This window comes from Platichthys flesus, chromosome 19 (assembly GCF_949316205.1).
Source record: "Platichthys flesus chromosome 19, fPlaFle2.1, whole genome shotgun sequence".
Taxonomy (NCBI): Eukaryota; Metazoa; Chordata; class Actinopteri; order Pleuronectiformes; family Pleuronectidae; genus Platichthys; species Platichthys flesus.
In genome coordinates, this window is record NC_084963.1 from 18,989,102 (window position 1) to 19,006,391 (window position 17,290).

The window sequence follows — 17,290 nt, forward strand, 5'->3', positions numbered from 1 at the left end:
GCCCCTCTGCAAGCTACCCTCACCCTAAACTAATATCACCATACATTGATCAACTAAACAGACATTTTGATTCATGTTGGTTCTGGTGATTCCTCACCTTTTCAGAAGAAAACTGAACACTTCTGTCCTTCTGGTATGACTAAAGAATCTGTGAGATATCTCTGATGTTGTTTTGTACTTCACAATATCGAAAATGGATAATTCCTGGTTTTGAAAATATGCTGCTTTCCATAGTCCTATTAGCCTGAAGTTGTCAGACTCACAATTCTAGTCAGAATGTGAGTCTGAGACCGCTCCATTGGGCTGTGATTATGGGGTGTGTTTCAACTGACCAGGAAATAAAATTCCTCTTCGCTTAATTGGATAGACCTACAACCAATCAGAGCAACGTAGTATGTGATGTATGTTAAGCAACGCATTGTGAGTTATTTACTAACGCCAGGTTCACACCGGACGCTGAGGCGATGCCGAAGCGACGCTTCAGCACAGCGCCAAGCCTTAAATAACAGCTGGCTCCCATCTACTCCCATGTTAAAACTTTGTGCGGGTCACACCGGAGGCTGAAGCACAGCACTGCGCCACGGCTGCCTCGCGCCGTGCAGCGATCGTTTCGGCGTCGAGTCTATTTTTTGCGCTTGCCGCGAGTGTATCGCACCAGGAAACACACTGAAAAATGATCTTAAACTATATTGATGACATATTTTATATGATATAAATGATCAAGTATGCACCCCATACTTTGAAGTCCCCTTCTGTTGTCCTGGAGTTTTAATTTGACCAAATGTGCCCCTCTGCCCATCCACTACAGCCACACAAGCAGTGATACAGATAAAAAGAGAGAGAGAGGGGGTTACGTATTCTCCACATAGGCTTGAGTGGAGAATACGTAATTTACCCCCGACACCCGACATTTAACGGAGCAAACAGCGAAGTTCTTCAACATAGATGACATTAAATTAATAATTGAAGTGGAGAAGTACAGTGAGTTGTATGATCCTCGGAACATGAAGAAAGACAAATGTTGGGACGCTGTTGCTTAATGTTGGAGCAACAAGTAAGTATATGCTTTTATACTACTGGATCAACGGGTGATATTATTAGCGCTGCCCAGCGGTTGAGCGTCGCTTCAGTGTCCGGTGTGAACAGCCAAGCGCCGGCGCGATAGGGATTAGCGCGGTGCTTTGGCGTCGCCTCCACGTTCTCTGTTCCTCTTTCAAAATGAATGCGCTTGCCAATCAAACTTCCACTATTATAATAAGCCAAAAGGTACTAAAAGCCTCGTCTACCCTCTTACTGTGGCCCTTTTTTTTAAACCAAAAGCAAGACCCTTCCAATGTTATCTGACCTTTTTAGGTGTCTCCCTAAACACACGTGATAATTGGTTGATTTATAGACATTCTCTAGAGTGAATTTAATCTTTTTGAGTTTTGGGCTGTCAATACGCCAAAAAGAAACACAGATTTGAACACTAGAACTTGGGTTCTAAATTCAAGAAAATAATCAGGGATACAAATAATTCAGAATATATTAAATATCAGGTAGTTGCAACTCTGCAAAGCATTTGAAAAAATATTGATCTTTACACAGCACTTGTTTTGATAACATAATAATAGTAATAATAATTATGAAATTGTTGGCAGTGTAGTCAAGGCCTCTGGAAAAGTAATCTCAGCGTACATTAACTTAAGTGACACTAGTCTCAACAACACTGAGCACTAGGTGGGCAAAGTCGGATTCGAAACCCACCTGTTCTATGTGTATGTGCACCACAGTGCTCTGGACTCAGTTAAGTCACTGTCAGTGCAGCAGTAAAAGCTCAGGATATACACTGTGTGGAGGATCCAAACATGGTGAACTGATAACGTCTCTCTTATCCTCCTCTGATTAGTTTCGTTTTAAGTCTTCCTTTAAGAAGAAAGCCAAGTTTCAAAGCATCAGCGCCAATGTGTGTAAATGAACAAACACCCAGCTTCCATTAGGTGCTGATCTCCACTACTAACGATGGTAACAGCTTTGTGTCGGTGACCCTTGCTGCAGCAAGTATGCAGATGTGTAAATATTTAACACATGAACAGGATGTCACTGGCATTTCTATAGCTCGGTCTGTGGGCATGTGCTTGAACTGTGATGATAGCGAACCACAAGATGATAGCTGATGGCCTATGTCCTGACCGGATAATTCAAAAAAATTGGTCTCTAGTTGTCATTTTTTATTTATTTATATATATATAGTTAATAATACCATGTGATAAAAACACATCCAGAGCAGTGGGAAACAACACCTATTTCAGCTCATTCAAGCATGTTATTATTCTCTTTACCAGTAAGAATAGTTAGACTTTGGAACCTGTTTTTCTGGCTCCTGTTCCAATGGAACATGTGTAGGATTCTGAGGGAGCCGCCTACAAGACAAAGAAATAGTTTCTCCTCAATTCACTAAGAACTAAAATGTTTCTGATATATTAGTTTTATTTTCAGTTGAGATAACTTTATAACAGTTAAAACTCAATGCCCTGTTAGAGTACAACATTTTGGTACTAAAAAAAGCGGAAGCTCTTAGATAAACAATGTTAACTCTGTGTTGGCTAAAAAGTAGGAGTGGTGACAATGTTGCTTTGAGGATTTAGCACCTTGTGTGGTTTTAACACCACAGCACCATCCGAATGCAATCTTCTCCATTATGCTTTTCCTCTTAAGGTGAAATGTAATTTCGATCCGTTATTGTTATCTGACAAGACCCTCTGATGTGCAATCTCCAACAAAATCATGTGCACTTTAACACAGGTTGATACTAGTGCTGTCAAATGATTAAAATAATTAATCACAATTAATCGCATATATATGTCATAAATATACCTTAGTTTATTTGTTTTTCTATAATTTTTGTTTTTCTTTTAATGCTCTTATCAACGTGGAAAGGTGGATTGGCTTGCTTTACGCAAATGTTTTATTTTATTGAAAAACAACATAGGCCAAACAGGGCGGTACAAAATAAAATTACAAAGTGCACATTTCAGGTAAGCAAGGACTATAGTCCAGTTAAACCATGGCTTATATTTTTTCAAGTTTGCTGTGAACATAGCAGTCAGGCCTTTTATTTGAGAAACAATGAACCGTAACAGTTAGGTTACCAATAAAAGGTAAGCCTACTACTTCTTTGCTTTCAGCCAGCTACTCAAACAGACAAGCAATAAAATAACAGACAAACAAAATACACAGGCAAGTGTCGGCCTACTTTGAAATAAATTAAACACAGAACTTTGTAGGGCTATTTGAGTCCTCCCCATATTTGTGGAAAATGTATGAAATAAGAAGTACCCCATTTTGAAATAAATAAAAACGTCTAGCTGCAGCCTAATAGCTTAAAAATATATATTTTAGTTGTCGAAATAATGAAACAAAAAAGCGAGAGCAGGACCGGTCAAGCTCGGTAGAAACCAACTGCAGCTTCTGCTCTGATCATGAAGCTGAGGCGCTGATCTCTGAACAGCTGAGACCAGAGAAACTCTGTGTTTTCACTGTTTCCATAGTTAAGAAGCAGTCAGTCACTGAGCGACTGCTTCACGTGAACGAGCTCTGATCTCACTGTGTCTCTCTGAGTGAATGAGCGGGGGCGGGGGGCAGGGGGCGGGGAGCAAACACACACACACGCACACACGCACGCTCCTGGTACTTCATGACGGCCTGATACGATGATGTTTAAAAAAATATATTGTGACTTAGTCAACCACCAACATTTTCGTCTCGACTCATCAATGAAAGTTAAAATAGATTTAGTCATAGTTTTTATTTTCAAAGATCCGTTTTTTTTTGCGTGAGAAATTGGATGTGTGGTGTGAGTGCATGTGAAAACATGCAAAAGCGTGGATCACACGGCAAAAGTGTGAGAGTTGGCAGCTCTGCGTTAATCTCGCAAGAAAAAAATTGACGTTGTTAAAATGGGTTTGCGTTAACGTCGTTAATAACACGTTTAACTGATAGCACTAGTTAATACCTTAAAACTTGAATCTGACACTTCAATCTAGTTTCTGATCCGAGTTCTGTAGAGCCAGGGGGGACAAAAATCGACAAACACTTCACTAAAATACTGAGGAGTTAACTGAAACTGTAGACAAAAAGGATCTATGAGTTTTCAGAAACCCATAATGAGTAGCAGGAGAGACAATGGTGCACTGGAAAATTGTCTGCTAAGACTGAGTGTAACACTCCTTTAAGTGTTTGAGGAAGAATTGTCCTGGAGGGGTCAAATGGGCCCATTAGCCCTTTACAATTGAGTCACTGCCAGATCCAAGAGGGACATAAACAAAACTGTATAACTACTAGGAGGACACAAACTACTGTGCGAACTCTGAGGGCGAATTCCACTTTCTCAGCAGCGTTTACCGACCAAGTCAATCTGTGACGGAAGCTGGAGTGCATTCATGCACCTGCAACAGATTCTGAGTGAAAGGTGCACAGACTAAAGAGTTAAAGAAAAGTGTCTCAGGGAGAGAGGGCCTAAAGCCATATTATTTTAGCTTTTTCAATGCAAATATTTTCTGGGCCATATTGACGGACTACTTACTCTACTAACATTTTAGTGATCCGCTAAAGTTTCATGATGAGCCAAAATATCTTTACATTTTATGTGTTTCAGATTGATCAATTTATTTGTCGCCGACACCAAAATATTTACACAAACGATCAAATGTTGAATTTCTATTTCTGTTTTCACTATTTGAACTTGAGCTTTAAAATTTTCTTCATTTTAAAGCTTCATAACGAGTAAAGGCCAATGTATGCTTCTCCGAGTCCGTTACAGACGGACGGATCGGACGGACACTTTTTGATTTATAGTTCTCTGTTGCTGAAAACAATTGGGTGCCAGAACAGTAGGTGGTGCAACGGAAGACGAGCTTAGAGAAGCCTACCTCATGAGTTCTCAGAAGAAGTCCACGTTCATTATTTACCTGCTCCCGGTAACTCAATAAAATAAAGTGACACCCAGCGGGTCACAATGCTTATGTTATCGCTTCTTAGCGCAGCGGTTCCCCGCCTTGTTTCCGAACTGGGTCGCTAATTCAACAGCTTGAAGCTACACGGGGATAGCTAGCTTCCCCCCCTGCTTCCACAAACAGTCAGCAGGGATTCCCGATACTAACTACTACCAAGTATTTGCTTCTAACCTGTCGGTGTTCTCATGATTGCCTTGAAAGTCGTGACAACATGTTCTTTCACAGTTACCACCGCAGTTAGCATGGTTGCTAGGACGCTAGCGCTGTTATGAAAGCTCATTATAACCATATGTGACCGTACACACATGCCGTCAGGGCTCTAACCAGCCACCGTCAGCCGGACAACTCCACTGGCTTAACACACTTGTCACATTAATCTTAGAATCGTAGTTGTGTTTGGGTTTATTGTGAACAGAAAAGATGTGCTTATTTGCATATAGAGTGAGGAAGTGTGATCCAACACAAATGGTCACAGAGGACACATGTGGAGATGCATTATAATGCCAGGTGTGATTGGATCACCGAAGACTAATGTAAAACCAGGTCTGAACAGGGCCATAGACGTCAAATTGTTTGGTTGTTTATTTTCTTTGCCACGTTTCAATTTATTTTGAATTTCAAACATAAAGTGACCGCCCCGCAGAGAACACAGACACTATAAAACAGCCAACAAGTTAAGCCAACTCCAGCTGATAAAATCTAAAAATAAGAAGGCTGCTAAAAGCATCTATTCTGCTCTTGATTTCATGGCGTTGTCTGGGGGCAGGGAGGGTGTAGTGACAGGGCGTCTGATCCTTTTACAGGGTCAATATCACAAAGGCGTACTCTGGCTCAGAGCCTGTAGTTCTGAGTCTTTACTACTACAACCACCAGAGTCTGATTGTTTCCTTGTATCTCCACCTCCCGGATAACTTGGTTGGGTCTACCCCATACCCCTCATCTCAACTGCCTCCAGTGTTGCTGTCAAAATCTCACCTCTCTGCCAGAGGACATTGCCTAGGCCTGCTGAGAATGTGGCAGCACCACACTATCTCCCAAGTGCCACATTTAACTGCCCCCCACATGCATGCAGCTGAATGCTTCACACATGCTTTACTGCAACTGCTAAGCCTGTGCATACATAAACGTCTGAAGGTGATCACACAATCCCCACAGCCCTTTAGTTTTGCTATTTTTAGGAACTAGTTACACCAAAACCATACATATACACCCTTTTCCCTCTCACTCCTCTCTTGTGTTGTCTCTATCACACTAATATTTTACATACGATTTAATCCAGTTATGTCTGACACTTTATTGTAATAATAATAACAATGACCTAACTGACATGTTTTGGATAAGTTTTCATATTACTGCATGTTTATTAATGCCTTTATAAGTCTGTTAGCTGAGGCTTTTATCTCTGCAGCTGCTGCAAATAATAAAGTCAACATGAAACCTCTTGATAAACACACACATTCATAAAATCAGTGCACTTGCTGGTTTGGTTCATATAGAAACACCTCTGGCTGGTGCAGACAACAACAGAAACTAAGTGTGTGCAGGTATCGCAGTTTACCTCTTATTCTCTGGTTGATGAGGTGCTAATCAGTCAAATGATCTGGTGTCATCCTAAATCTCAGCGGCACACGGTTGCCAATCCTTGGATTAACTTCTCACGTCAATGTTTTGCAATGTGGATTCTAGACTGAACATCTCATGAGCAGCCATGAACTCAATTAGAAGTTCACAGTGACACTGTCAGACAAGCTGATCCTGAAAACCTTCTCACTGGCTACAAACACACAACCTAAACTTTATACTAACAACTCAACAGTGTATATGAAGAAGTGGCCCTTCAACAGCACTACTCTATACATCCACACAACAACTAACTGCCAATCAATAAGGTGTCTTCTGTCACCTAGGGAGTTGGATTTCATACAGATTTATAGATTTAATAAAAGTAATTTCTACAATTGCTCCAGATAATCCAATCAAATAAGGGTCTTAGATTTGAATGCTTCTTCATTTATAGAACATTGTGACAATCTGTAATTTCCTAGGCTCCATCCACATAGTTTTTTCCCCAGATGTATTATGCCTGGTGTCCGCACTACTCCAGACTGTTCAGACACCTAAAACCGAGAACTTTGGAAATTATTCTTGCCCCAGTTTAGTTTGAAAACTCTGGGGGATGTGTTTTAGACTGGAGAAGGAGAAACGGAAACTCAGTCACCCGCATTGGCTTCCTGAATGGGTCTCATCAATCCGCAACTAAGCAACCAGTTCCAGGTGGAAAATCTGCTTCTGGTTTACACCAGCATGCACGTGACCAGTGTATATGAATGACCGTGCATCTTCAAGTGTTGGCTAAACTGGGATAATTCCTGACACAGAGCTCTTCTGGAGAGAGATCATTACCATTAAGAAAAAAAGCTGAATATTACACATTTCCCCAAATGCCATATAGTGACCAGCATGCAGGTGCAGCTGTGAATTAGTGAGAAACTGAGACTTAAAGCAAACTTTGAAGCGTGCAGGGGTTAGTGATTTCAAAACATGCATCAGTGGAGTTCTCCTTTAAAAAGCTAAATTAATAACTATAGTAGTTATCCTTTAGAGTCCATTTGTTTAAAGCAATGAACCAGACACAACAGTACAACCCTGACTGTCACTGGTGGGCCAAAAAAAATCCCCATTAGAACTTGGTTGTTTAATTTTGTGTCTGTGCTGAACGCTCAGGCATGATCATATTTACTGCAAACTTCAGGAACATCAGTGACTGTAACGCTGTGTTGCAACTGTGGTGTTATGCAAGATTAACACAACTTTGTTTTTACAAATATTTAATGTGACAGAATGTACACTGTAATGGGTTGGTTTCTTTTCAGCAAAGCTTTGAGTTCTGCAAGCTCATTTTAATATTATACAGATATGAGCTGAAACCAATCCAAACCTGAAGGAGAGAATCCAACATTTATCAACTTGCAACAACTCAAATAAGGTTGGCAGTAATGTAACGGGGGAAAGTCATGTTGAGAAATATTTTTTAACAGATAACGAGTCATACATGTATCAGTAATAAAACCATCATGTCCCAGAGTGAGCAGTTTGGTGTTAACCTTTCTCAGTATTGATGTTTAAGATATATCTCAATTGCCAGAAGAGAGAATTCATTAGAAACCCTGCCAAGTAAGCAGGGCTTTCCAGTTTTTTATGAAACATTAATGTATAGATGAGTGGTAGAGGGTGACAGATTGTATCATATCTTTGACTCCGACAATTGATATGGACTGGCACATTTAAAGAATACTAACCCATTTCAGTTGGGAAAAAATCAACAGGCTATGTATTCAGTACTGTGTCTGTCCCTGTCAGGATCATTGCTTTCGCCTGATCTGCCGAGACAAGTCATTAAGGACTGAAATAGCTGACCTCCAAAGATCAGCTTTGAATAGAAACTGCATCTAACCTGTAAATTCACAGTGTACAGCCACTATATTTGCATATGTGCGCAGTGCAAGTGCCATAACTTACAATGTCCCACATGTGAACACCTCCCCTTCCAGCAACTTGCGTGCCACAAGCCTACAACCTGGCCTATAGGGACATCTTCAAGCCCCTGACAAGCTGCAGTAGCAGAGACAAAACGATCATGTAGCTGGTGGAGGGATGAGTTGCGGTTGGTGGGGGGTGTATTATGTATAGCCGATTTTAGCTGTAGTCTGCTCTGATGGCCTGGTCGCACTGGGCGCCTGCAGACAGCACAAGTGAGCTGGGGTTTCCGGATCAAGAGCTGCATATGCTGATAGTGAAACTGCACCAAAGGGCTGGGAAGGTACACAGCACCACAGATGAGACTGAGCAGTCTCAAGTATGTGGCACATGCTACACCAGACTCATCTGTGATCAGACTGTCAGTCTAGCAGGGCTGGCAGCAGCTGAGGGACGTTTGACAGGACACTTGTGCACCAGGATATCAGGGATTGGAAATAATCAACACGTGATGGTAGTGTTTGAAAAAATACCATCACAGAGATTGTGTGTGTGTGGCTGCATCACGACCTGTTATAGCGGCCTCCATTAAGATACACTGGAATTCCCGAGAGGTTAACATAAGACTAACTTCTGGCTACGGTATAGAAGTATATGTTGGAGATGACGTGCTGATTGAACCGCTGCGTGGGTGTCTTGGTGACATTGTAAAGCTCCACGGTCTTATTTCACTTTAAGTCACAGGTTTGAGAGGAAGCGAGACTCCATCTCCCTACATGGCTGCATAGCGTGCACACACAACAGAGATCCATCAATCTGACAAGCAAACAAACACAAGCCCGGGCCGCAGCACCACAGCTCTTGGTAAATGTGCTTACCTGGGCTCGGGCAGGATGATCTTCTTGCTCGCCCGGGCCGCCGGTGTAGACTTGCTCTTCTCCATCGCCATCAAATAACTGACATCGGCGAGTACCGCTTCGAGGTCCGCCATCTTTCGACCCTGGTACGACCACAGCTGATACAAGAACCGGAGATGCGGATGGGTTTGGTATCAGGGAATAACAAAATTGGGTCCGGCGCCAGATGTGACCAACATCAAGGGCCGAGGTGCGTGACGGCGGGGCGGACAATCGACTGGAACCGCGTCGCTGTCTCCGGCTGCGGTGTGTTCACCTCGCCTCAAACTGCCATCGTTGCAAAAGAAAAGGGGAAATTCAGGGAGAGAGACATTGGGTGACAGGTTAGGTGAGAAACGACAGTCACGGGGCCCGCCTGATCACCTTTCTTGTAATCCCATTTAGTGCAGAATGGGAGTCAAAAAATGCATGCGGGCTTCTGGGGGGTGGCAAACAATGCAAGGAAAAGCTGATGAGATCTGTATGTGAGGCCAGCTCCTCCTCGCTTTTTAGTAATCTGCCTCGCAGCGAGGGGAAGGTGCACCAGATGTCGGCTCTGGGGACAGCTGTCAGATCCCACGGGTCACTGGGGACTCCTCTGGTCCTCCTCACGGAAATGTGTCCACACGGCGGGTCTGTCCCCAGTGCAGCATGTGTTTTCTGGGATTTTCCCTTAAAGTGTAAACACACGCCGACAGAGGAAAAAAAAACACTTAGCTCCTTCCGTGTCTGGAAACCAACAAAAAGCTGTCTTACGTTGGTTAGAACAACACGTGTGGTCGGGTCTTTTCTCTTGGTCTCAGAGAGGTGGCAAAATGAAGGGGGCTCAGGTGGGGGGGGACAGTGGACGACAGGTTGAAGTGTCCACCGCCGAGGTCCTGGATGTATCTCGGCTTGTGCGCACATACAAACAAGAAAACACGCAAGTCTCTCAGGCGCGTTTTGGCACAACTATAACCACAGGTTGGAAATGGGTCGGGACTCTGGGTCTACATCCCCCCGCAAGAAAGACTCCACACACCGCGGTCGTGTTTGTGTTGCCGTCGTTGTTGCTGGCTTCCTGTGTAGGCTGCAATGTTCCTGCTTATCACCTCATCAATCTCTCTCTGTCTGCCGCTCACACACACACACATGCACTAAAAATGTCGCCCGAGAAAGACGCGTTTAGACACTCATAGGGGTTTAGCACCCAATCCAGCCCAAACAGGTGGGCGTCATCAACTAACCCCCTGCCAAATCCTCAACGCCAGAGAGCTAGCTCGCTTTAGCCCGCTTGCAATGTCGATATTTGGGTTCGTCTGCTAGTTAGCTTCCGCGCTAGCTAGCAAAAAACCGATACCTGCTAACCAGTAGGCTAACTACCGAGCAGCATGTATGGAGGTGAATCTCACTATGCACCCAGGTTGGGTTCCTCCAGCTCGGCGGACACGTTAAATGTCCCGGTTGTCAGCAGCAAACGCGGTGAGCAGCTGGCACCAACGGCTAGAACTGCCTCGGCTTCAGGCAGCGATGTGCTTGACAAGCTAACCGCTGCGGGGATTGGGGAAGTCTTGCAGCGTCCCCGGAAAGAACAGTCATCGAGGGTTCACTCGAGTCCAAAACAACACGATGGCACAGAATAATCCATGGCAGCTTGTTGTGTTACCCCGAGCATTGGGGGGGACCCTCCTCACCTGGAGACCCAGCACAGAGCTACTGACTGTGCGCCGATAGTGACGCTGGTAGCTGGCCGTGGAGGAAGGGGCGGAGGAGGGGGAGGGAGAGCTGCTTGGAGATGGTGCTCCGCTGGAGCAGCGGTGGCTGCGCTGCCCGTAGACCGAGAACTTTGCCCCGGCGCTGTAAACTTGTCGAGGATCAGGTGATACTCCAGGCCTCGGGTTGGCAACACAGAGGCGCCCGACAGAGTCCACCGTCGCTCCCGTCAGAGGCGCAGATCTCCGGCACGATACGAGTCGATTGGGTCCTGGCCAACCAGGCTCTCCGTGCTGGGGAAGTCCACGCTCGGCCAAGTAGCTGTCCGTCCGTCGGTCGTGAGTGCCGAACGTCTCTGTCCGCCGCAGCCGATCAAGCTGCTGGTTCCCCTGCCCCGGTGTGGCACATGTGTCAGTGAACCCACAGCCTGGGTTATTTGTCCTGTGTTTTTTCTATTAGCACAGTGGCACTGCTCTGTGGTTCAACTTCCTCCCACTGCGGCGGGGAGAGGCTTGTAAAACACGGAGCGGCTCAGCGTGCACTGGGCCTGGGCCACACTGGGTGTCGACAGAGGGGGGAAATAACATTGTTTTTTAAGTCTTTATTTATTTTTTTACGTTTGTGTCAAAACAGCATCGTCAACCAAACCACACACGTGACTCTTGCGCAGTTATTGCTGTGATCGCAGCTTCATCTCCAGGATTGTCCATATTTGGAGCATATTTGTCAGTGGAGATTTATGACTGAGCGTTTCACTGGGAAAAGCATCTGTTTACAGGATATTTCACGGATGATGGAGGGGGCGCTTTTAAAGATTTGAATTGGATAAGTGCTACAGCCTCGCATACAAACAGGCTTTAATAATAATGTCCCTCCGCCCCAAGCCTGTGGCACATAGGTCGCTGTTCACATTGCATCTGAGTGGTCACGCAGCAGCAGCGGCCTCTCATAATGCATGGTACCGCTTTGTCAGTGGTTTTCTGTTGATGCTCCGGTGAACCGACTTTGTAGTGTCTGATGGAAGCGCAGCGCCGCTTCCTGGCCATCAGCGGTACTGCTCCTCATGCACTGCAGTGCACAGGCCTGCACATGTGGCTGTGGGGGGCAAACAGGCCTCTGGGCTAAATTTGGTCCTTCAACAAAAAAGTTTAAGATCGTTTGGGAGGTTTTTACTTTATAATTTGCATCAAAGCTTTTGCATTATTTATCATTTTCAAATTCACTAATGTGTGTGAAAATGCCAATAAATATGATAATGTGACATAAAGTAAAAACTTTTTTTTTAGTTCTGGGTTTTTGTTTACCAGATTATTACTAGATTCACTTAAAATTAATCTTAGGACAAAAATACAATAAGACATGAAATATCTGCAGAATTTACCACACCTATTATTATTATTGTATTTATTATAAGGGCTGGTCTCCAGTTCAAACATGAAGCTAAAGTACCAAATTGTAGCTTGTAGATAATTAGCATCTGTAGTCATTTTGTAGGTCAGAACAGTTGAAGTATGAAGTGATGTTTACGACTGTTCAGTCCCGCAAAAAAACTGCAACATTTGGCAATTTTTACCGTCCACAGATGTTCTTTTAAATCAACAGCCCAAAACCCAAAGATGTTTACTTTCCTTTACATTTTTCATACAATATCTGTATTTTTAGTTTATATTAGTATTATATTTTTAACAATATTAATAACAAAATATACTATCAAAAGTAAAAAGGTACTTGTTTCGCTAGAGAAGTGGCTGTTGACATTGTTATTGGATGAAAACAGCTTATTTTTGCCGGAGCTTATTTTATTTCCTTTTTCTTTTGGACCAGACATTTGGATCTGGAACAATGTGATTACGTACGCTGATTGTATTTTGCATGTACATGCCAACATGCCACACAGAGTAATTTTGGATTATCCCGTTTATCAAAACTCTCACTGAACTTTTGGGTTTATCTACCTAATTTACCTATAAATCCATGTATCCATCCATCCATTCATCCATCAGATGATAAGCAAATACATAGGGGGAAGCCAGTAGGGTTTAAGAAATACATTTTATTCAGCACTAGGTAGCAGCAGGGGTAAAAGGTGAAGGGTCAGATGGGAAGGGGGGGTCTGGGGAGTTTGGAGTAAGTTGTTACTGCTGAATGCGGCGGATGGACTGGATCTGAGGGGTCTGGCAGTGGGAGCCAAACTCCCTGAAGTGTTTGTACTCCCCACAGTGACGATCACACTCCATGATATACTGGTATCCACGATAGCCAGGGTACTGGTAGCACACAAATCTGTTGAGAAAGAACAACGCACATGAAATGCTGCAAAAGTAGACTGTTGTGAGAATATTTTTTCCGAACTGCTAAAGAGGCTGAAAAAATACAATTTAATGGTGAAGTATGAAATAAAAAAAAAGGTGAAATGTAGGAGGAGTTATGTGGCAGCTGGAGGACACTCACGCTCCAGACTGGATCCTGAGAGAGCCAACTTCGTTGTTGCACCAGCCCATGGCCTGGAGGGAGGGGTAATCGTCGCTAAGCTCACCCTTGCGGCCCAGGAAGTTCTCACGCTCGTAGATAGTCATACGACACTCTCTGTGGTTCTGGAGGGCAAAAGAGAGAACAACAAAGCATAAAAGATGTTTTTCCAGTCAGTCAAGTCTAACGCAACCATCTGACAAACACAAAGGTTTCACAGACACGGTAGATATGTTGACATTTCTGAGTGAAATGGAAGGGGGAGAAAACAACTCCTGAACTTACAGCACAGGCAATTGGTCTGAAGGAGGTCAGTCTCTCAATGTGATAGGCATTGCTACCGCCGAAAGCATCACACTGGGGGTACTCTCCCCTCTCCAGGACAAACTGCTGTCCCTGGTAGGAGGCGTGCTCATAACCCACCCAGCTGGGGGAGAAAAAGTTCAGAATTATTACCTTCTCATTTCAGTTTTATGACAGCTGCAGTGTGGCATTCTCCTGCTCCTCTCTTCAAATCTAAAAGCTTTTTTTCAGAATGTGAATATCTTTTTACTCACGCTCCACTCTCCACTCTGAGGGAGCGCACGGTCTCAAAGCCAAACTCCATCACGTTGCAGCACTCGGAGGTGAACTCATGGCGACGGCCCTGGAAGCACTCCTCGTCGAAGACAATGATCTGACGGGGACAAATCAGGAGATGTTAAGGCAGCTGATATATGATGAATGAGTATGGATGCATCAGCACATTAAAACACAAAGAGATAGCTTATTGTGTAGGAAACAAACTCAACAGCAACTTTTAGAAGCTTAAAATTATGTTAGGTTTGTTTGTTAAATGCACCAAATGGGATGCATTTAAAATCATGATAGAGACAGTTAAAGGTACATTTATATGATATATTGTATTTCTAGTTTCTAGTCTACATATATTCAGATCCCTGCTTGGAAAGAAATGGTAGCTCCCCTCAAGGAGCTGGTGATAAATTGTGTGTCTTTTCATCCGAGACATTTAGAAGCAGTCGGTGGCATCCCGGGGAAAACATGTAGGTTGAAAGGACCTCTATTGAGGTGATGTATGAATCTGTTCCTCCGTCTGCAGACTCACCTTCCAGTGGCCGGAGAACTTGGTGCAATGGTGAGTCATCTTGTCTGGAACAAGGAAATAAAGACAAATGTAAGATTGTTGAAAGGGACATAGTGCACTTCCAGAAATCCCAATGACTAGAGGGCACAGCCTGTGCAAACACTGTCTGAGAGGTCTGTTAACATGCACTTATTTCTGAAAAAGCCTATACACAAAAGTTTGGCTGACAAAGAATCCAATTGCACTCAAATCTAAAAACCGGACAGAAGCAACTATTGAAAGTGTTATTCTGTGAAAATAACAAGCCTGGACTGCTATACAACATGTGAAATGACCTACGCATAGCATCAGAAACTATTTTTTAAGGCTGAATAGCAGCAGTAAAAAAAGTGACCTGAATACTAGAATCAGCCTGAATGCATCATCCCTGAATTGAAAGCATCTATTTAAAGTAACAAATATGAAGAAGGTCAAAGAAGCCAGAGGCTTCACCAATTCTATCTCTTTATCTAACTTTCTGACCATTTCTTTTCCATCATCACCATTTATCCGGCCCACCAGGTACAGTGAAGGCCGTCGGTGTTGGGCTGTTTGTATATGTGAATTTATGGGGCTGATGTACCCTGGCTATGCTGCCCTGAGCTGCCCTGTTCCGGGTAAAGGACAGGGACTCACCTTGCTTTGATGCCCTTGGGATGTCCTGCCGTGAGAGTGAGAGTAGACACGCGCCCCCACCCTTTTAAAGCCTCCCCTGGCAAGGGGCCATGCTGAAAGCCCCGGCTCAGCAGCAGGGAGGGGCTTGTCTTTGTCCCCCCCGACAAAAGCATGGTTAATCTGTGGAGGGGCAGAAGTGCAGACACCACATTATCACCCTGTGCAGTGGACATGGGTACAAGGGAATATGAGACATAGGATGATAAAAAAAATAAGGACATAAGATGTGAGGGAGCGGAGGAGGGAGATAACTTTAACAGGATACTTTTTTACGCTTTATTACTCAATAATTATTTTGCGATTATACATTAATCCATGGGTCATTTCCTGTCTCAATGTTAGACAAAATCTCAAACTGCTTGTTTTGTTTGAACAACAGTCCAAAACCAAAACCTACATGTATAAGAAAGAAAAAACCTCAACTCCTCACATTCATCAAGCTGGAAACAGGAAATGTTTGGTAATTTTAGGCAATAACAACAAATTATTTGATAATACATTTTCAGTCAGTCAATCAATTGAAATACTTCCCCTGTCACACATGTTAGTACATTAACACTCACTTTGATGACTCTGTGATATGCTGTAACCCAAAAGTATAAAACCTTAGAGAGTTTCTGTTCTCTCACATAATCTGAACTGCAGAATATGAGAAATGTTTATGAGAGTCCTACCAGGAATATCTGGTAGAATTGTGTTAGCAGTTTAATAACATTTTATTACATCCAGATTTCAAAATTGAAGTCACGCCTTGTTATAAAAGATAAATGTCAGCTTTGTTTAAACATGTTTAACCAAGAGGTTGTCAAGTATAGAACAATATATCCTCTGATGCTAATCAACACTGTGTGTGTGTGTGTGTGTGTGTGTGTGTGTGTGTGTGTGTGTGTGTGTGTGTGTGAGTGAGTGAGTTAGTGAGAGACGGTTCACATACTCAACAACTTGTAAATAAGAGAGCCGAGGCACTTGGTAACAGGACATTCTGAACAGCAGCCCTACCTTCTGTGAGCCTACAGGAATTTAATTTAAGTGCACGACCTGTATTTCAGTCACTTCTAGATATAACCACGTCACATTCCTTTAAACCATAACAGGCACATTTACTTAATCATTGTATAAGGGTCTGTGTGAAATTCCGCTTTCATCAGACCGAACCGAAAAGAGGAACATTAAAGATTTAACAGCAAAGAGATAAGTTAAAGAGATGGCAAAAAATGTTACATCTGGAGAAGCCTTAAGAGGTCCTGACGAGGAGTCATTCTAAAATCTCAGGTCACATAGTCACAGGGTGTTAGAAATCAATAGGTTTCTTCCAGAGTAAAATGTGTGCAGTAGATTTTGTGTCGATGTAAGTAGATGCATTGGCCACAAGGTCAATAGGTTTCAAAATCAATGGCTGTCCTCCTGTTGCATGTGCACAAATTTCCTTTGTATTCAATAGATTTCTGCTGATAACTGACTTATTTCATTGTACCGAATAATATCTAATGCTGACAAATGTAAAAAAGGTCTCTCAATTTAAGGATGATTCTGATCATATACTTAACTTTGAGTATCAATCCACCTCTAAAAATAGTCCTCAATCAATTCACTTAACTTCACTTCCTCCCCTTTAGCCTATATTGATAATGTTTTGTCTTCTGTAGGAACCGGTTGCAATATAAAAAGTGTGAATTGATGAATTGTTATTCATTGTTATTATTTTTATGGCAGCTTTGTTGACAATAAGAACACCAGCCTTGTGTTAACAAAGACTTAATTATTTCATATAAATGGTTTGAATCTGTTTACAAAGATTTGGAATCTAACGCAGCACAGATAACCATGTTTTAGAACTTGATACTTGCTTCATTCTTTTGCCATCACCATCAAAAGCGTACAGAGGTTTGATACCCAGCCAAATAGGAAGCAGACAGATTACCAGTTTAATTCCCACATAATCTGAAAATATCAAACACAATTTA

General features: G+C 43.0%; 2 protein-coding genes across 2 annotated transcripts in view; both read right to left on the reverse strand.

Annotated features, from left to right (window-relative positions):
- Positions 1 to 11,484, reverse strand: part of grk3 (G protein-coupled receptor kinase 3) — a 60,222-nt gene extending 48,738 nt beyond the window's left edge. The window contains exon 1 of the mRNA XM_062412445.1: positions 9,350 to 11,484. Within this exon, the coding sequence (XP_062268429.1) occupies positions 9,350 to 9,462 (113 nt within the window). The 5' untranslated portion in view covers positions 9,463 to 11,484. The remainder of the gene's footprint in view (positions 1 to 9,349) is intronic.
- Positions 11,485 to 13,092: 1,608 nt separating this feature from the next.
- On the reverse strand, positions 13,093 to 15,386 carry cryba4 (crystallin, beta A4). The gene is made up of 6 exons (XM_062413013.1): positions 15,288 to 15,386; positions 14,634 to 14,677; positions 14,086 to 14,204; positions 13,814 to 13,955; positions 13,511 to 13,653; positions 13,093 to 13,342 (listed from the first exon to the last, which is right to left on the reverse strand). Exons 2-6 carry the CDS (start codon positions 14,670 to 14,672, stop codon positions 13,195 to 13,197), a joined length of 591 nt encoding a protein of 196 aa, XP_062268997.1. The 5' UTR covers positions 14,673 to 14,677; positions 15,288 to 15,386; the 3' UTR covers positions 13,093 to 13,194.
- Between the last annotated feature and the right edge of the window lie 1,904 nt (positions 15,387 to 17,290).